Source organism: Aotus nancymaae, unplaced genomic scaffold (genome assembly GCF_030222135.1).
Source record: "Aotus nancymaae isolate 86718 unplaced genomic scaffold, 86718_ANA_hifiasm-v0.15.2.pri h1tg000108l, whole genome shotgun sequence".
Classification (NCBI taxonomy): domain Eukaryota; kingdom Metazoa; phylum Chordata; class Mammalia; order Primates; family Aotidae; genus Aotus; species Aotus nancymaae.
In genome coordinates, this window is record NW_026988523.1 from 30398102 (window position 1) to 30423342 (window position 25241).

The 25241-nt window shown below is 41.7% G+C and overlaps 1 protein-coding gene and 1 pseudogene across 6 annotated transcripts in view; one reads left to right on the forward strand and one right to left on the reverse strand.

Moving 5' to 3' along the window:
- Positions 1 to 1707: 1707 nt before the first annotated feature.
- The window catches only part of CTSK (cathepsin K), a 38060-nt gene continuing 14526 nt past the window's right edge, over positions 1708 to 25241 (reverse strand). For 2 of the 6 annotated variants that reach the window (XM_012462608.3, XM_012462607.3), the window contains exon 8: positions 23844 to 24461. In XM_012462608.3, the coding sequence (XP_012318031.1) occupies positions 24362 to 24461 (100 nt within the window). In that variant the 3' untranslated portion in view covers positions 23844 to 24361. Of the gene's footprint in view, positions 2193 to 8345; positions 10394 to 14411; positions 15435 to 15710; positions 15764 to 23843; positions 24462 to 25241 lie in introns of those variants that run through there. The other 4 variants (XR_001108992.3, XR_001108991.3, XR_010340296.1 and 1 more) reach the window with 4 other exon arrangements.
- LOC135272213 (short coiled-coil protein-like) lies at positions 9341 to 9588 on the forward strand (annotated as a pseudogene).

A 25241-nucleotide genomic window follows, 5' to 3' on the forward strand; every position in this document is an offset into this window, starting at 1 on the left:
CTCAGTAGATAGAGATAGGAAATGTCTTTTTTTAAAAAAATTAAATAGATCACAAACTCACACTGATACTTCAAATTCAAGATTATAGGGTTTACCCAACCCCATCAATCTTGAACTTCTTTTCAAACATGCTTAAAAAATCTGAGTTCTCTAAAATATCAACTCAAGTACTTCTTTAATTTATCCTGTAAAATTGCAGGATAACAACAACAAGCCTATGACCAATAAGATTATTAATGAAAACAAATTAGAGAGTTTAAATGGGAGGGGTACATTAAGCCATATTCCGCTAAGGATGTAAGTCAATTACTGTGTTCTGAAGTCACCTGAAATAGTTCCCTGTATGGTTATGCCACCACTTCCATACAGTTAGGTTTATTTGGTTCATTTCACTTTCTCCTTTTAGGGATTGCTTTTTACACCTGTAATTTTGTTTTATAATTATGTATAACATTGGATCCAAAGTGAAATCAACACAACCAGGTATATTCAAAGAATTCTAGCCTCTCTTTTTGTCTGCTTTACACGATTTCCTTTTTCCCTTGATTGGTAATCATTTAAACAATTTATGATTTATTGCCCATTTAAAAAATACGCAAATATGCCTATATATTAACACTCCTCCATCTTTTTCTTCAGTACTCCTCCATCTTAAGTGAACACTAATATACATACTTTTCTCTATCTTGTTTTTTCACTTAATATTTTTTTCTTTATTTCAGTCAATCACTTAACATTTTATTAAGAAAAATTATTCAGGAGAAAGAGATTATCAGATATCATTTCAGTGGCGTGCTGGGTATTATTTAGTGAACCTTTACAGGAATTGTTTGATTCTTTTTAGAGTTAAGTTGTAAAATACTGATAACTATGCAAATGATCCCTATACAAGGCAATGCAAATAAATTTTGTGTGGTAGATTTTGCTGAATAGAGAATATAGATCTCTAATTTTTTTTTATTTTTTTAATTTTTTTTTTTTGAGACACAGCCTCATCCTATCACCCAGGCTGGAGTTCAGTGACGCTATCTCTGATCTCGGCTCATTGCAACCTCCACCTCCTGGGTTCAAGCATTCTCTTGCCTCCTCCTCCTGAGTAGCTGGGATTACAGGTGTGCACTACCATGCCCAGGTAATTTTTGCATTTTTAGTAGAGAGGGGGTTTCACTATGTTGTCCAGGTTGGTCTCGAACTCCTGACCTCAGGTGTTTCACCAACCTAGGCTTCCCAGAGTGCTGGGATTACAGGCATGAGCCACTGTGCCTGGCCTTAAATTCTTATTTGAACTAATTTTAATCTTACTGATCCCTTATTAATTAATGAGTTAAATAAAATCTTTGACATGTTCATTGTATATTTGTTACAGGAGTCATGTTCTCAGCTTTTTAGACACTATAGCAATTAAATTCTGATAACTCCACAGTAGTATATATAGTGTTCATTTATTTTCATGGCCATGTAGCATCTTTTGAACAATATTCCTATGTCTGGAGAATTTCCCTCATTATAAATTTTGCTTCTCCTAGTTGAAGCCAAAACTCCATCTTCGAGGCTCCAATGCAGTTAAGGCACAGACATGAGAACTAGCCTTTGTCAGTCAGACACACCTGTATAGAACATTATTTTGCAAGTGGTCGAGGAACCATAAGTATGTAAAATCCTCCTTTTTTTTTTTTTTTTTTTGAGACAGAGTTTTGCTCTTGTTGCCCAGGCTGGAGTGCAATGGTGTGATCTGGGCTCACTGCAACCTCCGCCGCCCGGGTTCAAGCGATTCTCCTGCCTCAGCCTCCCGAGTAGCTGAGATTACAGGCATACGCCACCATGTTTGGCTAATTTTTGTGCTTTTAGTAGAAACGGGGTTTCTCCATGTTGGTCGGGCTGGTCTTGAACTCCTGACCTCAGGTGATCCACCCACCTTGGCCTTCCAAATCGCTGGGATTACAGGCGTGAGCCACCATCTGCGCCCGGCCTAAAATCCTCCTTTTGCTGAGAATGGCAGTAGAGCTGTCTCCCAGCAGCAGCAGCAACAGTGGCAGCAGCAGATATTCTAACATCTGGTCCCCAGTGTCACCTGTTCAAGCCGTAGTGTTTATGTCAAATATTGTGTTTGCTCGGTGGCATCACAGGTTGAACAGTCCTCTTAAACTGTAGTGCCCAGATAGATGAACCCAGTAATGACATCCACAGCTGTGCTGAGTTTGGAAAAACAAGGGTGGAGTCTCAGAAGCTAGAATGGGTAAGGTGCTTTTCTCATGCTGTGAACAGAGGAAACTCAGGAAGAATGCTATTGTGGAACTCTTCATAATTTCAGATTGCCTTCTCTCTCCTTCTTTACACATCTGATCTCATACCTGATTTTTTTTTTTTTTTTTTTGCTTTTAGCCTTGATACCTTTATATGTATTTCTACCTCCAGAAATATATAGTTCAATTTCCTTAATGAGGAAATGAGCATAGGAACAAATTTCTTTCCAACCAGATTAAAATGATAGACAACTGCTTTTACAAGGTACCATGTATTTTTCCAGTCGTTATTTCTCTGTGTGACAGGGTCTATAAATCTACACTCAGTACAGAGCGTAACCACGGTGATTAGGCTACAGCACACCTTCTGCCTCCATTCCTGGGTATTACCTACAGGGAATTGTGTATGAAATTATGTCTCTAGCTGTTTCAGGTAATCCTCTACCAAGTGGGAAAAAACTTCGGGGTTAATTGTGTTTTCTAGTGGTACTCTAAACAGGATTCAGGATGGCAGCAGCCATCTAAATGTCTTCCCTTGTTTATTTCTAAATCCATAAATTAATTCCAGATTTACCATGAAACTAAGTTGAGTTGGTCCCAAAATGAAACAGGCCTCTCAGGGACATACCCACCTCCTCCCAGCCTGCCTTTGGACTCAGTAAGTAAGCAGAGACTCTGTTTGTCTGATATATATGACCCCTGGTTAATATGTAGGTTGTAGAAGAAACCAAAATTTTACTTATGGAAGGCAGGGAGAATAAAAATGAATTACCTTTTGTGAGAAAAAGAACAAGTGACATATTAACTGCTATGGTATTTTCTGTTGTCAGGGCGTGGGCTGAGTAAAAAGCTTCAAGGCTTTTGCGTGTGTCTTGGTTCTGCCATCTGTTGGTTATGAGGCCTGGAGCAAGTGAGTTAACGTGGCCATGGCTCACTTCCTATGCATAAGTGAGAAAATTCTGACTCAGTGGCAACTAAACAGTGGAAGACACCAGCAATAGAATGTAATTATAATGTCGCTCCATGAGGTGGTGAGATTTGACGGTTCCGACTAACTATTCCTAAGTCCATTCCTTTTGCAGAACAAGTTTCTAATAAAGTACTCAGTAGTAAGATAGATGGTTATGAGCCAAGTGCTACCATGTAGGGTATTCATCTGAAATACGAATATTCCTGGCGCTCACTTGTTAATGTTCCATTTGGTATCTTTTTGTCTGTGGGATTGGGGGGATCTAATTACTACTGCTTGAACAAAAACAGCAAGTATTTTCTTGGAGGAAACAAAATCTTATTTAAAAACTTTTGTTAATTATGTAATTTTTCAGCATTGTTTTTGTGCTGTGGAAAGCACAATGCTGATTCTTGGCACAATCTCAGGAGGAGGGATTGATGGCACGAGGTAACTACAAGGAGCTCTGAATTCTTTTTTTTTTTTGAGACAGAATCTTGCTCTGTCACCCAGGCTGGAGTGCAATGGCACAATCTCGGTTCACTGTAACCTCCGCCTCCCAGGTTTAAGCAATTTTCCTGCCTCGGCCTCCTGAGTAGCTGGGACTGCAGGCGCCCGCCACCATGCCTGGCTAATTTTTGTATTTTTAGTAGAGATGAGGTTTCACCATATTGGCCAGGCTGGTCTCAAACTCCTGACCTTGCGGTCTGCCCGCCTTGGCCTCCCAAAGTGCTAGGATTACAGGTGTGAGCCACCACGCCCTCCCTGAACTCTTATGAGTCAAGCACTTATCCTCTACACCAGCAGAACTAGCTCCTTTCTCAATTATTTTAGTGTCTTACTGTATGGATAACACAAAAAGTAGGAGGTGATTAATGGAATTAAAGTGTTTAGGTGTCTAGCATTATTGGGAATGTGGTAAAAGTAAAAACTGGTATTAGATTCTAGAAAGTCAAAGATGAATTTGTAATCCTTAGGATAATCATTAAAAGAATCATAAAAGGATTTATAACTGATAAGCTAACAGAGAAGGAAAATAAAGTAATAAAAATATATAATTATTTTAAAGCAAGGCAGTAAAAGAGAGGAAAAGGAAAATAAAACAGGTGGGTCAAGTAGAAAATACATTGTAAGACAGTAGCTATAAATCCAGTGATATCAGTAATTACATTAAATGAATCTAGACTAAGTACTCCAATTATAAGATTATAACACTGGATAATAAAAGCAAAATGCAACTGTATGCTGCTTACAAGAAAAACTTTTTCTTTTCTTTCTTTTTTTTTTTTTTTGAGATGGAGTCTTGCTCTGTCACCGAGGCTGGAGTGCAGTGGTGCAATCTTGGCTCACTACAATCTCCACCTCCTGGATTCAAGTGACTCTCCTGTCTCAGCCTCCCAAGTAGCTGGGATTGCAGGTACACCACCATGCCTGGCTAATTTTTGTATTTTTAGTAGAGATGGGGTTTCACAATGTTGGCCAGGCTGGTGTCGAACTCCTGACCTCAGGTGATCCACCTACCTCGGCCTCCCAAAGTGCTGGGATTACAGGCATGAGCCACCACGCCTGGCTAGTAACTTAAATTAATAAGCAAACCCTACAAACCAGATCTCTCTTCTTTATTTATTTAATTTTATTTTTTTGAGACAGAGTCTCACTCTGCCACCCAGGCTGGAATGCAGTGGCATGATCTCGGCTCACTGCAGCCTCCACATCCCAGGTTCAAGTGATTCTTATGCCTCAACTGCCCACCACCACGCCCAGCTAATTTTTGTATTTTTTTGTAGAGATGGCATTTCACCACATTGGCCCGGCTGGTCTCCACCTTCCTGAGTTCAAGTGATCCGCCTGCCTCAGCCTCCCAAAGTTCTAGGATTACAGATCTGAGCCACTGCGCCTGGCCTATTTATTGTTTTAATCTGGAGAGCCAGTGGTTAAACACTTACCAGCATGCAACTGGGCTGCACTTAGAAGGCATGGCATCTGCTTAAATTCCTTTTCTTTTCTTTTTTTTTTTGAGACGGAGTCTCACTCTGTCACCAGGCTGGAGTGCAGTGGCATGATCTTGGCTCACTGCAACCTGCACCTCCTGGGTTCAAGTAATTCTCTTGCCTCAGCCTCCCAAGTAGCTAGGACTACAGGCGCGTGACACCACATCCAGCTAATTTTTGTATTTTTTAGTAGAGACAGGGTTTCATCATGTTGGCCAGGATGGTCTCTTGACCTTGTGATCCACCCAAATCGCCTCCCAAAGTGCTGGGATTACAGGCATGAGTCACCGCCCCCGGCCTGCTTAAGTTCCTTTTCTTTGAATCTTTCTTATTTTGTTCAAGACTTGGCATTGTAAGAAGTTGCAATACTGGCTTGAATTACTACAGTTTCTCAGCTTCAGATTTTACAGAGTAGTAAAACTTAAAGGAAATATTAGAAGACCAGCTTAAAGTTATTTTTTTAGTTTGTCAAATAAGGATATTTAAAACATATTATCTTCACCATCATATCAAAATTGAAGGAGGATTTTAACACCAAAAAAGGATAGAAAGGAAATCATCTCAGAATTTAGAAGTTGATTATATTTAGTTTTGTTAAAAACTCACTCCAGCTGGGTGCAGTAGCTCATGCTTGTAATCTCAGCACTTTGGGAGGTCGAGGCAGGCAGATCACTTCAGGCCAGGAATTCAAGACCAGCCTGGGCAAGATGGTGAAACCTTGTCTCTACTAAAAATAGAAAAAATTAGCTGGGCATGGTAGTGTGTGCCTGTAACCGCAGCTATTTGGGAGGCTGAGGTAGGAGGATCACCTGAGTCCTGGAGGTCAAGGCTGCAGTGAACCATGATCACACCACTGCACTCCAGCCTGGGTCACAGAGAGACCACGTCTCAAAGCAATGAAACAAAAATGTCCCACTCCATTGTCAATATTTTAATCACTTAACTGAAGACCAATGAAAATATTGTCAAGGACAAACATCTCACGAACAGGGATTTTTATTTGTTCAGATGTATCTCAAGCACCTAGAACAGTATCTAGCACTCAGTAAATATGTGATGAAAGAATGAAGGATTTGCAGGAATCTGGCAACCAAAGTTTGGTCACCACCACTGGTGTAAGTTACCCAACTTGGCCTCTTGGCTAGTCAGTTAGCTAACATACTTGAAATATTTAAGAAGCTGTGAGGCCGGGCGCGGTGGCTCAAGCCTGTAATCCCAGCACTTTGGGAGGCCGAGGCGGGTGGATCACGAGGTCAAGAGATCGAGACCATCCTGGTCAACATGGTGAAACCCCGTCTCTACTAATACAAAAAAAATTAGCTGGGCACGGTGGCGCGTGCCTGTAATCCCAGCTACTCAGGAGGCTGAGGCAGGAGAATTGCCTGAACCCAGGAGGCGGAGGTTGCGGTGAGCCGAGATCGCGCCATTGCACTCCAGCCTGGGTATCAAGAGCGAAACTCCGTCTCAAAAAAAAAAAAGAAGCTGTGAAAGAAAATAAAATGCACATATCCTATCTTTGGTTGCTAAAATCTAGTTGAGAGTTACAGAAGATGAATACCGAAACATGGCTTAATCTCAAGGACAACTAATATCAAATTCGTTGCTCTACTTTTAAGAGAACTATGGAGTGCCTTTATTCAAGACATTAGAAATGCCTTTGCTAGAAATGGGAGAGTCTTTTCATGGTTCAGTAATTTTCCCTAGGAATCCGCAGAACCAATGAGAATGAAAGCTGTCAAATGCATGATGATGGGGGAGGATTCTGACGCTTCTATTTAACTGTATTGTCAGGGACTTTGAAAACAACCAACTGTAACTGTTCAGTGAGGTGCTGTTGGCAGCAGCAGTGTCCCTCTTTATAGATGAGGAAACTGGAACTTGGGCTTAAGCAAGATCATTGTGGAAGGAAGTGGTGGAAGTGTGGGCAGAGCGCCACAAATATTAGCAACAGGAAGCATGAGCACAGAACATTCCTTCAAATCATTTTTCCTTCTTACATCGTGCCTACGTGGGAAGTCAGCCCAGCTCTTTGGTAGAGGTACCTGCTACCAATGGCAGCAATAACCGAAGAGGCAGAGGAAGTAAAGGTGCCTAAGGCAGTGCTAAGGCTGCTTCATTTTATTTGTAAAGTGCAAGTGCAGGCCAGTAATAACCTTCTTTAACTACTGTATATTAAGTCCTATACATACAAGCAGTTTCCAACTTGTAAAAGGGTTGTGTTCTAAAAGACATGTAAAGAGGCTGTTTGAAACCAAAAATAGAGGCCAGGAGCAGTGGTTCAAGCCTGTAATCCCAGTACTTTGGGAGGTGGAGGCGGGCGGATCACCTGAGGTCAGGAGTTCAAGACCAGCCTGGCCAACATGGTGAAACTAAAAATATATCAGCTGGGTGTGGTGGCACATGCCAGTAATCCCAGCTACTTGGGAAGCTGAGGCAATAGAATAGCTTGAACCTGGGAGGCGGAGGTTGCAGTGAGCCGAGATGTAGTTCACCATGCTGGAAGGGCAAGTCCCTGAGTCCCTGATTCACGATTGTACCACCCTCCACAACCTCTGAAACAGAGCTCTCCAACAGAAATGGAATGTAAGCCACAGAACGAATCTAAGTTCTCTAGTGGCCATATTTAAAAAGTAAAACATGGGCCAGGAACTGTGGCTCATGCCTGTAATACCAGCACTTTGAGAGGCTGAAGCAGGTGGATTACCTGAGGTCAGGAGTTCGAGACCAGCCTGGCCAACATGGTGAAACCCTGTCTCTACTAAAAATACAAAAATTAGCCCGTCATGGTGGTACACACCTGTAATCTCAGCTACTCAAGAGGGTGAGGCACAAGAATCACTTGAACCTGGGAGGCAGAGGTTGCAGTGAGCTAAGATCGTGTCACTGCACTCCAGCCTGGGCAACAGAGCAAGACTCCAGCTCAAAAAACAAACAAAAAAAGTAAAACAGAAAAAAGTGAGGTAAAATTAATTTTAAAACACATTTGGCCAGGCACAGTGGCTTATGCCTGTAATCCCAGCACTTTGGGAGGCTAAGGCAGGCAGATCACAAGGTCAGGAGATCGAGACCATCCTGGCTAACACGGTGAAACCTCATCTCTACCCAAAATACAAAAAAGTAGCTGGGCATAGTGGCATGTGCCTGTAGTCCCAGCTACTTGAGGGGCTGAGGCAGGAGAATCAATTGAACTCGGGAGGCAGAGGTTACAGTGAGCGAAGATTGAGCCACTGCACTCAAGCCTGGATGACAGAGTGAGACTCCATCTCAAAAAACAAAAAACAGAAAAACAAAAAAACACAGATTTTAGGCTGGGTGTGTTAGCTCGTGCCTGTAATCCCAGCACTTTGGGAGGCTAAGACAGGAGGATTACCAGATCAGGAGATCGAGACCATCCTGGCCAATATGGTGAAACCCTGTCTCTACTAAAATACAAAAAATTAGCTGGACGTGGTGGTGCACGCCTGTAGTCCCAGCTACTCAGGAGGCTGAGGCAGGAGAATTGATTGAACCCCTGAGGCAGAAGTTGCAGTAAGCTGAGATTGCACCATTGTACTCCAGCCTGGGCAACAGAGCGAGACTCTGTCTCAAAAAACAAACAAACAAAAATACACATTTTATTTAACTCAATGATAATATACATAACATTATCTTTTCTTTTCTCTCTCTCTTTTTTTTTTCTGAGACAGAGTTTCACTCTTGTTGCCCAGGCTGACGTGCAATGGCGCAATCTTGGTTCACACAACCTCCACCTCCCAGCTTCAAGCAATTCTCTTGCCTCAGCCTCCCGAGTTAGCTGGGATTACAGGCATGTGCCACCATGCTCGGTTAATTTTGTATTTTTAGTAGAGACAGGGTTTCTCCGTGTTGGTCAGGCTGGTCTCGAACTCCTGACCTCAGGTGATCCACTCGCCTCGGCCTCCCAGGCATGAGCCACGGCATCCAGCCAACATTATTCTTTCTATTTATAATCAATAAATTATTGATGAGATTATATTTGGTACCATCTTCAAAATTCAGTTTTGGAGAGCACTGTTGCCAGTTGGTTCAAGTGTCCGGGCCTGAGGCATCGTCCCGATCCCTCCCACTTCTGGCCCCTCAAACTGGAAGACCATTCATCAAGCATTTCATATCCAAGACTTAAAAGTTTGTTACCCAAGATGATGAGTGCTGACATGGATGCAGTTGATGCTGAAAATCAGGTGGAACTAGAGGAAAAAAACATGACTTATTAATCAAGTGTTGAAATTCCAACACACACAGAGTTCACTCTGCAAGAGCAGATGCAGGTAAGGAAGAAAATCTGAAGCTAAAATCAGAAAACCAAGTTGTTGGACAACATATAGAAAATCTCATGTTAGCTTCTAGTGTTTTTCAAACAACTGACACAGTAAACAAAAGAAAGTAAGGAATGGACACCCTTCCGTTTTATGGAATTGCTGCTGATCATTTTTTTCTTTAAAACTTGGACAGATTCCAAAAAGTTACTTTTGTTTGTGAAAAGCACCTTTGTTTGTGGCTTTTACCTTGAAAAGCACCTTTGTTTGTGGCTTCATTGAATATTTATGAAGAAATTGTCAGGTGTAGGCAAAATTAACAGCATTAACAGGAGACTTCCCTAAGTTTGCATATTATATTAGTCTATGAAAACATGCAAACGAATTGTACAGACTACAATTACAATTGCATATACTTGCCAGGTGTGGTGGCCCATGCCTGTAATCCCAGTACTTTGGGAGGAGAAGGCGGGCAGATTGCTTGAGCTCAGGAGTTCGAGACCGATCTGGCCAACATGGTGAAACCCCGTATCTACTAAAAATACAAAAAATAGCCAGGCGCAGCGGCACGTAACTATAATCTCACCTACTCAGAAGGCTGAGGCAGGAGAATCATTGAACCCAGGAGGCGGAGGTTGCAGTGAGCCGAGATCGTGCCACTGTACTACAGCCTGGGCGACAGATGAGACTCCATTTCAAAAAAAAAAAAAATTGCATATATTTATGAAACTTAAAGATGAATGTTACATCAAATTTGCCTTGATTATAGATTTAGCACTATCTTTTATTATAGGCTTAGTAAGATATACAAGAAAAATAATCGCCTGTTGTGAAAAAGTGACCAAATCATGCACTGAATGTACGGCTTTACGTACCCTTGCAGCATCTTCTGCCTCCTCTCCATTTGTCCATTTGCGTCTTCCTCTTTCCCTTCCTCTAAGGAAAAAATTGGTTTCACATTTCTAAAAGTCATTTTAACAGTGAATCATCTCTGAGAGTAACCTGTACTTCGATTGTTGAAACTTAACCGAAATAAGATACTTTCTCAGCTAGGGCTTGCCATTTTTGATATTTAGTGTTAAGATAGGAATGCTCGTTTCTCTTTAATTCATTTAAAACAGATGGAAGCTATAAAAATAAAGATTTTTCTTTGAAACTGAATTGTCAACTTAGGAAGATTTGTTGTTAACAATTTGTTCTTGCACAAAGTAACTCACTTTATATTATTTGGAAAGATAAGTTGTTCATGTGTAGGTTTAAAATACAAAATTTAGAGGAAAAATAGAAATAAGGTGAAAAAGTACTTGGTAAATAGTAGTAATGAACTGCAAATATTTTCACTCCAGATTTGTGTTATCTCTGGCACAGAGTAGATCTTTTGGGAAATATATATGAAAGTGGATTAAGTTTGACTAACCTTATGTAAGCCACATCTGGCAGAGAACAGTTACAAAGAGTTTGGTTTCTAGATTTATTTGCACCCAGTAGATAAACTTTTGCAAAATTCCTTAGCAGTGCAGTAGTATTAGAATTGTGAATGAAATAGGAGCATTTCACATATGTACTTATTGACAATCTTGTTCAATATTTTATCTTACTTGTTCTCTCAGAATTTTCTGTAAACTCAACTACTTGATTTGCAGTCATCCTTTGTTGTTATCCTTTAACAAATTTTATTTTATTTTATTTGTTTTCTGAGACAGGGTTTTGCTCTGTCATCCAGGCTGGAGAGCAGTGGCACAATCTCGGCTCACTGCAACCTCTGCCTCCCAGGCTCAAGCGATTCTCCCACTTCAGCTTCCCAAGTAGCTGGGACTAAACTCATGTGCCACCACATCTGTTAATTTTTCTATTTTCTGTAGAGCAAGGGTTTCATCACGTTGCCTAGGCTGATCTCGAACTCCTAGACTCAAGCAATCTGCCCACCATGGCCTCCCAAAGTGCTGGGATTACAGTCATGAGCCACCATGCTCAGTCTGGCCTCAAATTTTAAAAATTTACTTTGTAGGTTTCATTTGGTAAAGAAATCAGTATCTGAAGTAATGCTAAAATCTTATGATAGGAAAAGAGATCCACTAAGATAGCCTATGGTTATTAGATATGGGCTACTTTTAATCATGGAATAATCTTAGGCATTGGTATAAGAGTTGATGAATGACTTTACCTGTATGAATTATACAATTCAAACTGCAAACATTTTGCATCCGTTTTGTGACCTAATTTACAGACATTTAAATTGTGCTGCAATTCTGCTTTGCTGTTTAATAAAAATGTTTCAGAAAAAAAAAATCCAGTTTTGTATTTTATACTTACAGCACATCTCAATTTGAACTTTTCAAAGTATCATATCTCAAGTGCTCAATAGCTTCTTGCAGTTAACGGCTACCGTATTAGACCACACAGGTCTAAGCCCTCATCACTTCTCCAAAAACAGAGTTCTGCAAATGACTTCCTGTTTTGGCCAGGTGCAGTGGTTCATGCCTGTAATCTCAGCACTTCGGGAGGCTGAGGTGGGAGGATTGCTTGAGCTCAGGAGTTCATGATCAACCTGGGTAACACGGCGAGATTCTAATCTCTACAATAAATACAAAATTTAGCTGGGTGTGGTGGCATGCGCCTGTGGTCCCAGCTACTCCGGAGACTGAGGTAGGAGGATTGCTTGAGCCTAGGAAGTCAAGGCTGCAGTGAGTCATGATCATGTTACTGCACTCCAGCCTGGGTGACACTCAAAATATATATATATATAGATAGATAGATAGATAGATAGATAGATAGATAGATAGATAGATAGACAGATAGATATAAATGATCTAGATATATATAGAATAATATATTTTAAATATATCCTTATATAATTTTTTATTTATATATATATATATATATTTTTTTTTTTTTACTGTGGCTCACACCTGTAATCCCAGCACTTACTTTGGGAGATCAAGGAGGAAGGATCCCTTGAAGCCAGGAGTTCTCAAGACCAGCCTGGGCCACATAGTGAGACCCTGTCTCTACAAAAATTAAAAGCCAGACACAGTAGTGCACCCCACCCCTGTAGTCCCAGTTACTCGAGAAGCTGAGGCAGGAGGATCCCTTGAGCCCAGGAGGTTGAGGCTGCAGTAAGCAGTGACTGCCCACTGCATTCCAGTCTGGGTGACAAAGTAAGACCTTCCTTCTAGAAAAAAAAAATGAACAAAAATATTTCCTGTCTCAAGACTCTTCAATAATTCCATATTGCCTACTGATTTGAACCAAAGTCCTTATCCTGGTATTTCAGATGCTGTATAAAACAAAAGCATCACCCTATCTTTAGTTTCATCTTTGATATCCTCTTACAAGAACCTTACACTCCAAGCAACTAGTTCCCTTCATATTCCCAGATCTTCTATGCTTGTCACCCTCCACTTTTTTGACTCTTGTAATGATCATAATAGTCTGAGCTAACTTAGTTGGATGCCAATTATATGCCAATGAGTATGCTAGACTTTTTGTACATTATTATTTAATCTTCACAGCTCTATGAGGTAGATATTATTATCCTCATTTTACAAAGGAGAAACTAAAGCTCTGAAAGGCTAACTTGTTCAAGAGGACAGAACTGGCCAATGACTTACAAGTGAACCAACCTAATTTTTAAAGTAGTACTTTCCCAAAAGCATTGTGTGGCCTCCCTCTTTTTTTTGTTAAGATGGAGTTTCCGCTCTTGTCTCCCAGGCTGGAGTGCAGTGGCATGATCTCGGCTCACAGCGATCTCCGCTTCCCGGGTTCAAGTGCTTCTCCTGCCTCAGCCTCCCAAGTAGGTGGGATTCCAGTCGCCCACCACCATGCCCAGCTGATTTTTGTATTTTTAGTAGAGACGGGGTTTTGCCATGTTAGCCAGGCTGGTCTTGAACTCCTGGACTCAGGTAATCCGCCCGCCTCAGTCTTTCAAAGTGCTGGGATTACAGGCATAAGCCACTGCACCCAGCCAGCCTCCATCTTTCTGGAATTGCCTTTTCTCATTTCTGCCTCTTGAAATTCTGCTCCTCCTTCATGGCCCATTTCTGAGAATAGCTCTTACAAAAAGCTTTTCTTGGCCGGGTGCGGTGGCTCATGCCTGTAATCCCAGCACTTTAGGAAGCTGAGGTGGGTGGATCACCTGAGGTCAGGAGTTCAAGACTAGCCTGACCAGCATGGTGAAACTCTGTCTCTACTAAAAATATAAAATTAGGCGGGCGTGGTGGCACATGCCTGTAGTCCCACCAACTCGGGAGGCTGAGGTGGGAGAAGTGCTTGAACCTGGGAGGTGGAGGTTGCAGTGAGCCAAGATTGTGCCACTGCACTCCAGCCTGGTTGACAAGAGTGAAACTCTATCTCAAAAAAAAAAAAAAAGCCTTTCTTTATCCCCCAACTAGATGTCACCTTTTGAGCTTCTACCAAGCTTTGAGGCTTTGAGGCTCTCTTGTGGCAGACACATAGACTGAGAGCAGAAAAACCATCCTCTTAATTTTCTGGCTAATATGATAATTATTTGTATTCTTGTCTTAGGTAACTACCTGTTAGCTCATAAAGCACAGGGGCCCTGTAGCTCTTACTCTTCCTCCTATCCTCCACAGTGTATGATGTGATGATACAGCAGACACTTAACAAATATTTACTGATGAATTAAATGATTTCAGCACCTTCAATCCAGTCTGTTGTGCAATCTCATCTTGCACATCACTACCAAACTGTGCTCCTAAAACACGTTTTTATCATGCTATTTTCTAGAAATGTTTTCTGTTGCCTGCTGCATGAAACCCTGCACCTCTGCCTTCCAAGGCTCTTTCCCCGTGCTCTAGACCCCTTTCCTGAGCATTTTACTTTGTTTTTTTTTTTGTTGTTTTTTTTTAAGAGAGGGAGTTTCACTATGTTGCCCAGGCTAGAGTGCAATGGCATGATCTTGGCTCACTGCAACCTCCGCCTCCTGGGTTCAAGCAATTCTCCTGCCTCAGCCTCCCGAGTAGCTGGAACTACAGGCACTCGTCACCATGCCCAGCTAATTTTTTGTATGTTAGTAGAGATAGGGTTTCACTGTGTTGCCCAGGCTGGTGTCGAACTCCTGAGCTCAGCCAATCTGCTCACCTCAGCCTCCTCAAAGTGCTAGGATTACGGGAATGAGCCACTGCACCCAGCCCATTTTACTCAGATTAAAAAAAATCTGTTTACCATTTAAAAAAGATTTTTGGCTGGGTGCAATGGCTCATGCCTATAACCCCAACACTTTGGGAGGCCAAGGCCGGTGGATCACTTGAGGTCAGGAGTTTGAGACTGGCATGGCCAATATGGTAAAACCCCATCTCTACTAAAAATACAAAAATTAGTGCATCATCTATAGTCCCAGCTACTTGGGAGGCTGAGGCACAAGAATTGCTTGATTCCAGGAGGCAGAGGTTGCAGTGAGCCGAGATCGCACCACTGCACTTCAGCCTGGGCCACAGAGTGAGACTATGTCTCAAAAACAAAACAAAAACCCAGATTTTTAAAAACTCAGCCTCTGCTGTGGCCATGCTGGTCCCGTGGATCCCCCCAGCTGCCCAATCATTCTTGCCTCCTTTCTAGAATGGCTCTCTCCATTCCTTGGCCTCTCTGTTCTGCGAGATCCACTTCAAGTACTCCCTCCTCACAGAGCCCTTGCTGACTACCCTACTCCTCTTCCCTCCATCTACACTTTCATGACACAAATTGTACCACGAAATTCTGATTCTCTATTTGTAGCACATAAGATACTTTTATCTCACTAGCTAACTTGAAGACACAAGATCTTATCTTACTCATCTTTGTCTTGTTCTGTGGCTTAACACATATTTAGATAATCAACAAACATTTGTTGAATTAACTTTTCCTAATTATAATATTCTACATGGTTTGGCTTCATTTCTGGTTCATCATGATCTGGTAGTGGCTTCTGAGGCTTTTAGCCTTAGGTTTCTCTTGGAATCTCCTTCTGGTATGTAAAAGTCTGTAAATACAGTATTTGAATACATTAGGGGAACATGTCATTACATAATCTATCCTTGTAGCACTTAAGGCATTTTATAAACTTAAACATCATCCTGTGACATTCCAAAGCTATACATTTGATTTTTGTAGAGTAAATTGCCCTGAAATAGGGCATACTTGCTGTTGCAAATTTATTTAAGTAGTAATTAAAAACAGAAAACAAGGCAAGTGCTTTGCACAACAGTTGCACAACAACTAAGTCTTATCCAGAATGCTGCATAACACTAAGTCTTACCAGGGATGGTGACTCCCTTTTCATCACAAGTAAGGAAACATCTCCTGAATAACCTGAAAAAGGAGAAATAGAAGCAAAATAAGGAAGCTTTGTCCCTACGTGTTATGGTTGTGCCTTCTCCAGCTTTTAAAGTCACCATCTCTTAGCTTCATGATCCCTGAAAATCAAGTTTCTCTTTTTTTTTTTTTTTTCTGTGACAGAGTCTCACTCTGTCACCCAGGCTGGAGTGCAGTGGCTCGATCTTGGCAAACTGCAACCTCTGCCTCCACCTTCAAGCAATTCTCCTGCCTCAGCCTCCTGAGTAGCTGGGATTACAGGCATGCTATCATGCCTGGCTAATTTTTGTATTTTTTTTTTTTTTTTTTTTTTTTAGTAGAGATGGGGTTTGGCCATGTTGGCCAGGCTGGCCTCGAACTCCTGACCTCAGATGATCGTGATATGCCTGTCTCAGCCTCCCAAAGTGCTGGGATTACAGGCATGAGCTACCATGCCCAGCCCTTATTTAGTCTTAAAGAAAAAGATTTTGAGTTTTAGGATGATAGCAATGCAAGTTTTAGTCTCTGTTAATTTACCCAAGTGTGCTAGGAATTTAATAACAGACATTATTTTCATAATAAAATAGTTCACTTCTTACTGACCCCACTGTCCAAGAAATGCACGAAGGTGAGGTGAGGAATACCCTTAATGGACTATAGGAGAATATGGGACTAGAAAAGATAATTTTGCCATGATGTTGAGTTTTCCCCTTAATTAACTTCAGGTTAATATTATGCAATAACTGTTTCTGAAGAAAGAAAACAAAATTATTGAGTCATTAGGGAAAATAGGAACGTTCTGCATTGAAAAAATACATTATTGCTGATTTTCTGTGTAGCTTATCTGCCTGGTGCATTACTTGATCCCAGTAGACATCTCCATTATCCTATAGTTACTTTCTGTCACCTAGCAATGTGTGCTCAAAGAAGGAGCTTAATTTTACAAAGAGAACAAAATAAGACATAATGAGGGAGCGCTCTAGAAGCCAATGATAAGACCCCTCCCCTGACAAATGAATAGCAATGAGTGTGACACATTTGACGTGTTACAATTAATCACAAGGTAAGCCACAAGAAATTTGTGACTAATAAAAAAGTACCAACATTTGAAAGTGACTTTTAACAACGAGAGCCGATTCAGCAGATTATCCATGTAATAATATTATGTTGATATATGTGGATTCCAATATGCTTTCTGGGAGAGAAAAGGAGAGAGTTCTGGGTAGCTACCGATAACTAATATTACTTTGTGGGCATGTCCATGGAAATGTGTCAAAAATGTGAACAACATCTGTTTTCTCTACAGTAATAAGGGAAAGCTGAGAATAGCTCAGCTAAAGGGTGCTGGAAGTATACTTTTTTTTTCACCTAGCTTCCATTCCTCCTTCTGCGGTAACAGCACCCTGACTTTAAAATGGGGCAACCCACCTCCCCCTGACACTCCTGGGCTTAAGATAGAACCAACCTTACCCCTAGCTTCAAGAGTGGGCATAGGTCCCAAGGCAGCCTGTCAAAACCTTGTATCCCTCTGTGTTGGGGAACGAGCATGTGAAACAATCACAGCCTGCAAGACCTATATCACGAGATTCTTTGTTGCAAAGAAGAGTAGTCAATTTTGACTGACTCAGAATTTGGTACAAGTTACAGACTAAAATATGGAATCAGCTGAATGGAGGGTGTGGGGGTAGCGCAATGAGGACTCTAGTCCAAACTGGAAATTATGAATTCATGAAACATCTGTTGCCTATTGTTTTGGGGTAAGATCGCAGGTCCACTGGAGTGTGGTATGACAAGAAATGATAGTGCCAGGTGCAGTAGCTCTCCCCTGTAGTCCCAGCACTTTGGGAGACAGAGACAGGCAGATTGCTTGAGGCTAGGATTTAGAGACCAGCCTGAGCAACATGGGAAAACCCGTCTCTACAAAATACAGCCGGGTGTAGTGACACACGCCTGTAGTCCCAGCTACTTGGGAGGCTGAGATGGGAGGATCACCTGAGTGCAGGAGGTCAAGGCTGCAGTGAGCCATGATTGTTGTGCCACTGCACTCAAGCCTGGGCAACAGAGTGAGGCACTGTCTCAAAAAAACAGAAAAGAAAAGAAAAGGAAGAAGAAATTATAGGAAAAATTCGGCATGTTGACTTCTTTTGTAGGCTTCAGTAAAAATATAAGAAAGTAACTTAATCTGAAAGTGTTCTACCTAAAAGCCTAGAGAGAATAATATATCACTTTGCTAAGAGAAGTTCTTTCTGCTTATAGCCTGCAATATAAAATCCCACAGTTTAGAGCCTTATAGGGTAGAAAAAGCACCAAACTGGCTGGGCGCAGTGGCTCACGCCTGTAATCCCAGCACTTTGGGAGGCCGAGGTGAGTGGATCACTTGAAGTTAGGAGTTCAAGATCAGCCTGGCCAACATGGTGAAACCCCGTCTCTAGTAAAAATACAAAGCCCTGTAATCCCAGCTACTCTGAGACAGGAGAATCGCTTGAACTCAGGAGGCAGAGGCTGCAGTGAGCCAGGATTGTTCCACTGCACTCCAGCCTGAGTGACACAGCAAGACTCCATCTCAAAATAATAATAATAATTATAAGCGCCAAACTAACAATGCAGAGGCAAGGAGGCAAAAGATTCAGCAAGAAGTAAGACTAGAGGCTTCTGTCATGCATTTCCAGCTAAGCATTTTCCCAGAAGAGGGCATAGCTCAGATTATGGGTGTACATCTGCTCTTATGGATTTCGAGCTACTTATGGATTTTGAGGACAAGGGCCATTAAATGAGTTTATGGGATGGCACAGCACTGAGGGCGATTCCTAGGAGTTTGAAATTCTCAGGTTTAAACATTTTATCTAGTAAAACATTTTTTGGGTGTGACAACTCAGACCAAAAGCTACTGAGCTTTTATGGGAATGTATTACCAAAGAAACCCCAGGCCCAGCAATCTATTGTACTTTCTAGGTTTCCAATTCGTACCACAGCTAAAGTTGAGCAGGGTATGCCCAGAAAGGGCATTTCCGTGTGCCCATCTGGCATAGCCATGGAGAATAAGAGACAAGTAAGATCCTCCAGCAGGAAGAAGCAAGAGCCATGCTGGACCATAAAAAAGATCCCCACGGAGAGCAAGCCTCGAGTTTCCCAGTTACCTGGCCAAGGAACTCATTCTACTGCCAGGGAGGGAGCCTTCCATATTCCTGCCTAGCTGGACATAATTTATGCTACAGATCAACAATAACTGTGTGCTGTTTTTCATTCATTCTCCTCTTTCCAGAATTACAGTTTTCATTGTAACTACTCTGTTCCTCACCATTGTTTTTTTAGATATATTGGCTAAGATCGTTTAAGTTTTAGCCAATATAAGCAAATCTGGCCATTTCTCACTCCCTCTACCATGATCACACACTTTAAGTTCCCACCATTTCCCCTTAGACTTACGTAAGAGCCCTCTAACTTCCCTACTCCATGCTACGCTCTGCCCTACAGTCCATTCTTCCCTGTACCACAGGTCACATCACTCCCCTATGCAAAACTCTCCCATCACTCTTTCTTTCATTTGTTTAACAAATATTAAGCATCTATTTGCCAGGCCTCAAGGAACCATATCCAAATTTGAGAAGGAAATCATCAGCCAGAAATCCTGGTCTTAGAGTTGAACACAGTAACCAAATAAGACCCTGGGTTGTCTCTCACTGGGAAGAGGTATTGATAAGCACTCTTTTATATAGGTGTCACCATTTCTTGACCAATCCTTTATTTCTAACAGCATTCTAATTTTGTTTATATAACCACTTTCCATAAAACCACAGGCTGAAATAGGTGGCCTAGGCCAGGTGTGGTGGCTCATGCTGGTAATCTCAGCACTTTGGGAGGCTGAATTTGGATTACTGGAGCCCAGGAGTTCGAGACCAGCCCAGGCAACATAGCAAAACCTCATCTGTACAAAAAATACAAAAATTAGCTGGGTGTGGTGATGTGTGCCTGTAGTCCCAGTTTCTCAGGAGGCTGAGCTGGGTGGGTAGGGTGAGAGGATTGCTTGAGCCCGGGAGGTCAATGCTTCAGTGAGCCGTAATTGCGACATTGCATTCCATCCAGCCTGGGTGACAGACTGAGACACTGTCTTAAAAAAAAAAAAAAAAAAAAAAAAAAAAGCCTGGGACCAGATCATGCTGCTTGCAGGCCATTTAAGACTTATATTCTAAGTTCACTAAAATGTAAACTCAATGAGGTCATGAATTTGTGTCACTGTTGAATTTCCAGAACAGTGCCTGCCTCATAGTAGACGCTTAATATTTGTTAAATAAATGAAAGAGTAATGGGAGAGTTTTGTACAGGGAAGAACAGACTATGGGCGGAGTGTAGCACGGAAGTAGGGAAGTTGGAGGGCGGTTACATACGTCTACAGGGAAACGATGGGAACTTAAACTAGTCACGGTAGAGGGAGAGAGAAGCGGTCAGATTCATATTATGTTTTGAAGAGGCAGGGACAGAATTTGCTGATATGGACCATAAGAGAAGTAGAGAAGAATAACAACAAAACGATTGAGCAATATTTAATTCGAATCACATGACTAAAGATGAAGCTTTAAATAGTCACTAGAACTTCTCTTTTAATTTAAAAAAATTTTTAACTGTGGCAAAATATACATAAAAATTGTCATTTTAGGTGGGGTGCGGTGGCTCGCACCTGTAATTCCAGCACTTTGAGAGGCCGAGGCAGACAGATAACAAGATCAAGAGTTTGAGACCAATCTGGCTAACATGGTGAAAACCCATCTCTACTAAAAATACAAGAAATTGGCCGGGTGTGGTGGCACATGCCTGTAGTCCCAGCTATTCAGAAGGCTGAGGCAGGAGAATCGTGTGAACCCAGGAGGTGGAGGTTGCAGTGAGCCGAGATCACGCCATTGCACTCCAGCCTGGGCGACAGGGTGAGGCTCTGTCTCAAAAACAAAAAAATTGCCATTTTAACCATTTTTAAAGTATACAATTCAGTTGCATTAAGTATATTCACAATGTTGTGTAACTATCATTTTCAGAACTTAAAAAAATTTTTTTCGAACAATTTTAGGCTCACAGCAAAATTGAGCAAAACATATAGAATTCCAATGTACCCCTCACCCCAACACACCCAAGCTTCTCCCATTTGGAACATGGTCCCTAACAGAAACTTATACCCATTAAGCAAGAACTCCCCATCCTACTCCCTCCCCAACTCCTGGTACCCCCATTCTACTTTCCTTAATGTCTCTATGAACTTGCCTATTCTAAATGCCTCACAGTAAGTGGAATCACAATATTTGTCCTATTGTATCTGGCTTATTTCACTTATCATGTTTTCAAGGTTCATCCATGTTATAGTATGTACCAGAATTTTATTTCTTCTTTTTTGAAGTGAGGAAGTGAGGAGTTTCCTTTCCTTTTTTTTTTTTGAGATGCAATCTCACTCTGTCACCAAGGCTAGATAGAGTGCAATGGTGCAATTACAGCTCCCTGCAACCTCCACCTCCTGGGTTCAAGCAATTCTTGTGCCTCAGCCTCCCAAGTAGCTGGGATTATAGGCGTGAGCCACCTCGCCCAGCTAATTTTTGTATTTTTAGTAGAGATGGATTTTCACCAGGCTGGCCAGGCTGGTCTCGAACCCCTGGCCTCAAGTGATCTACCCCCACTTGACCTCCCAAAATGCTGGGATTACAAAGCGTGAGGCACTTCACTCGGCTGAGCTTCCTTTCTTCTTTCTCTTTCTTTCTTGAGATGGGGTTTCACTATGTTGCCCAGGCTGGATTCAAACTTCTGGGCTCAAGTGATCCTCCCACCTTAGCCTCCCTAGTAACTGGGACTACAAAGGCATGCCACCATCCCAGCCAGAATTTTATTTCTTTTTATGGCTGAATAACATTCCATGGTATAGAATATTACCACATTTGGCTATCTATTCATCTGTTAATGGACCCTGGGTTGTATCTACCTTTTGGCTCTTGTGAATAATGCTGCTAAGAACACTGGGTGTATGAGTATGTTTGAACTCCTACATTCAGTTCTTTTGGATACATATCTAGAAGTGGAATTGCTCGATTATATGGTAATTCTAGGTTTAAGTGTTTGTGGAACCAACAAACTTTTCCACTGCAGCGGCACCCTTTTACATTCCCACTAATAATGTACAAGAGTTCTGGTTTCTCCACATCCTCACCAACACTTGCTATATTCCGGGTTTTTGTTGTTGCTGTTATCATAGCCGCTCTAATGGGTATGAAGTATATCTCATTATGGTTTTGGTTCACATTTCCTTATAGGCTAGTGATGTTGAGCATATTTTCATGTGCTTATTGACCATGTGTATATCTGTTTTGGTAAATATGTATTCAAGTCTTTTGCCCATTTTTAATTTTTTTTATTGTTGAGTTGTGGGGGTTCTTTACATATTCTGGATATTAATTCTTTTATCAGATATATAACTTGTGGATATCTTCTCTCATTCTGTGTTCTTTTCCCTCTCTTAATAGTGTCCTTTGATGCACAAAAATTTCTAATTTTGATAGAGGTTCAATTTCTCTTTTTTTTTTTTTTGAGACAGAGTCTTGCTCTGTTGCCCAGGCTGGAATGCAGTGGTGTGATCCGGGCTCCCTGCAACCTCCACCTCACAAACGATTCTCCTTTCTCAACTTCCCAAGTAGCTGGGATTACAGGTGCCCACCACCATGCCCAGCTAATTTTTGTATTTTAGTAGAGACAGGGTTTCACCATGTTGGTCAGGCTGTTCTCAAACTGCTGACCTCAGGCAATCCGCCCACCTCAACCTCCCAAAGTGCTGGGATTGCAGGCAGACGCCACAGCGCCCAGCCCTAATTTTTTGTTGTTGCTTGTGCAGGGGTGTCATAACCACTGCCTGATGCAAGGTCAGGAAGATTTACCCCTTTGTTTTCTAAGAGTTTTATCTCTTACCTTTAGAATCATTTTGAATTAATTTTTTATGTGGTGTGGAGTAGTGTTCCAACTTCATTCTCCTGCATGTTTTTATTCAGTTGTCCGGCATGATTTTTTGAAAAGACTATTCTTTCACTTTGAATTGTCTTGGCACCCCACATCAACTGAACGTGGTTTATTTCTACACCCTGAATTCTATTCCATTGATCTATAATGCCCATTTTATGCCACATTGTCTTGACTACTGTTGGTTTGTAGTTACGTTTTGAAATTGAGAAGAGCAAATCCTCCAACTTTGTTCTTTTTCAAGATTGTTTTGGCTATTCTGAAGCTCTTGAATGTCCATACGAATCTTAGGGTCAGCTTGCCAATTTCTGCAAAGCAGCCAGCTGGGATTTTAATACAAATCGTGTTAATTCTGTAGATCAATTTGGAGATTACTGCCATCTTAACAACAGTGTCATGCTGGATGCAGTAGCCTACACCTCTAATTCCAGCACCTTGGGAGGCCGAGGTGGGAGAATTGCCTGTGCCCAGCAGTTTGAGACCAGCCTGGCTGACATAGGGAAACAGGCTGGTCTTAAACTGCTGGGCTCAGGCGATCCTCCCACCTTGGCCTCCCAAAAATAATTTTTAAAAAGTCAGCTAAGCATGTCATTGTGCACTGTAGTCCAAGCTACTTAGGAGGCTGAGATGGGAAGAACTCTTGAGCCCAGGAGATCAAGGCTGCAGTGAGCTATGAGTGCCACTGACTCCAGCCTGGGCAACAGAGGGAGACCCAGACAAGAGAGAGAGAGAGAGACACAGCGAGAGAGAGAGAAAAGAAAAAGAGTCTTAAAATACTTTTCAAGACCCAAGTTTCCATGTCACTTAATCCAGTCTCCCCTCAGGCAGAATTAAATATTGAGATCTCCTTATATCAGTTAATCCCAGCAATGTAGCACAGTTCTTGGTACAGAGTAAGCACTCAATATATATTGGCTGAAGGAATGAACAAATAAACGAATTGTTTACATGAAAGTCTCTACAACCAGACTGTGGGCGCATCAAGCAGAGAGAAAATGTTCTATTCATCTTCTTTCCTCCAGCACCTAGCACAGTATCTAACACAAAATGAATGTGAACTAGATGCTATTTTTTAAACTGTAGCTAAGAGATACTTTATTTCAAAAATGCAAAGAAGGGAAGATAAATCACATTTCTTTTATTCATGTAAACTTGTACCAAAGACTTATGAATAGATTTATCAATTGGAGTGGAAAACACAGACATTTCTACCTTGAGGATACAGAAGAGAACTTAGAAAGTGAGAAGTCAGATCACCCCAGTCCTCTAGAGTGGTTAAAGCTAACTAGTCCCAGGGAATGAGAATCTAACCTCTGTGAAAATCTCTAGCCTCTACCTGCACAGCATCAGCCCTGGGACAACGCAGTCAGGGGCAGGCTATAGTCACATCTCTTAGCTTAAGAGTACACACTTGTCAGGGAAAGTCCTGATGGCTACAGTGAAAAAGGTCACAGGTGGAGAGAAGCAAAGTGGGAAGGATCATTTGAGCACAAACAAATGGAGAAACTGAACAGACAATCTCAGTACCAGCACACCTGTTTCGAAAGTTGCACACCAACTCCCTCCCAAAGTGCATCATTACACTGCACCATCGTGGAAGAAATGGAAGAGCAGGATGGGTTTGGCTGGCTGGAGTCACATCTTGGGGAAGCTGGCCAGGTTGGCAATGCCACAGGCGTTGTTCTTATTTCGAGCCATGAGGATATATCCTTTGTTTCCCCAGTTTTCTCCCCAGCTGTAAGACCAATCAAGAAAAATACTTAGTACTCTCAGTTTATGTATTCATTAAAATGTTTACTAAGAATTGTGCTAGGTACTGATGGTACACAAAAATGAATATGATTTTTACCTTTAAAGAGTTTAAAGTCAAGAAATAGGGAGAAGGCGTAATACTATAGGTATCAGAGGAGGGAAAGATTCCTTCTGATCAAGAGAATCTCAGAGGCCTTATATAAGAGGTGGCATTTGAGCTGCGCCAAAAGCCTGAGTAGAATTTTGCTCTGTAGGAAGGGGATGCCAGTGGAGGGGTGTGAAATGAACAACAGAGGCAGGAAAGTGTGGGGCACTATTAGGATCATGTAGCTGAAAAATAGTGTGCCTCACAGGGTGTAGTGAGAGATATGTCTAGAAAGGCAGATTGAGATCAGGTTGAATTACCTTTTTTGTGGGGTTAAAGAGCTTCACCTTTTACCCTGTGACCCATTATAGTGGAGGAGCCACTAAGGGATTTTGAGTGTGAAAGTGATATGATCAGAGCTGTATTTGGGGAAGATTAATCTGGAAAATGTAAGTTTAGAGCATAAGAAAGAGGCAGAAGCTGGTGATCTTGATTTGGGAGTAAACCCCAGAGGAGAGATGGATGAAACTATGAGAGTGGATGAGATTACTAAGGAAATGAGTGGCAAGACTAGAAGACAGGAGAGACGATGTGAGACAGAGGAGAGAGGAGAGATTGTATATCTTCCTAAATTGTTTTCAGTCCTCTTCCCCAACCACCAACTTCTCCAATTACCCA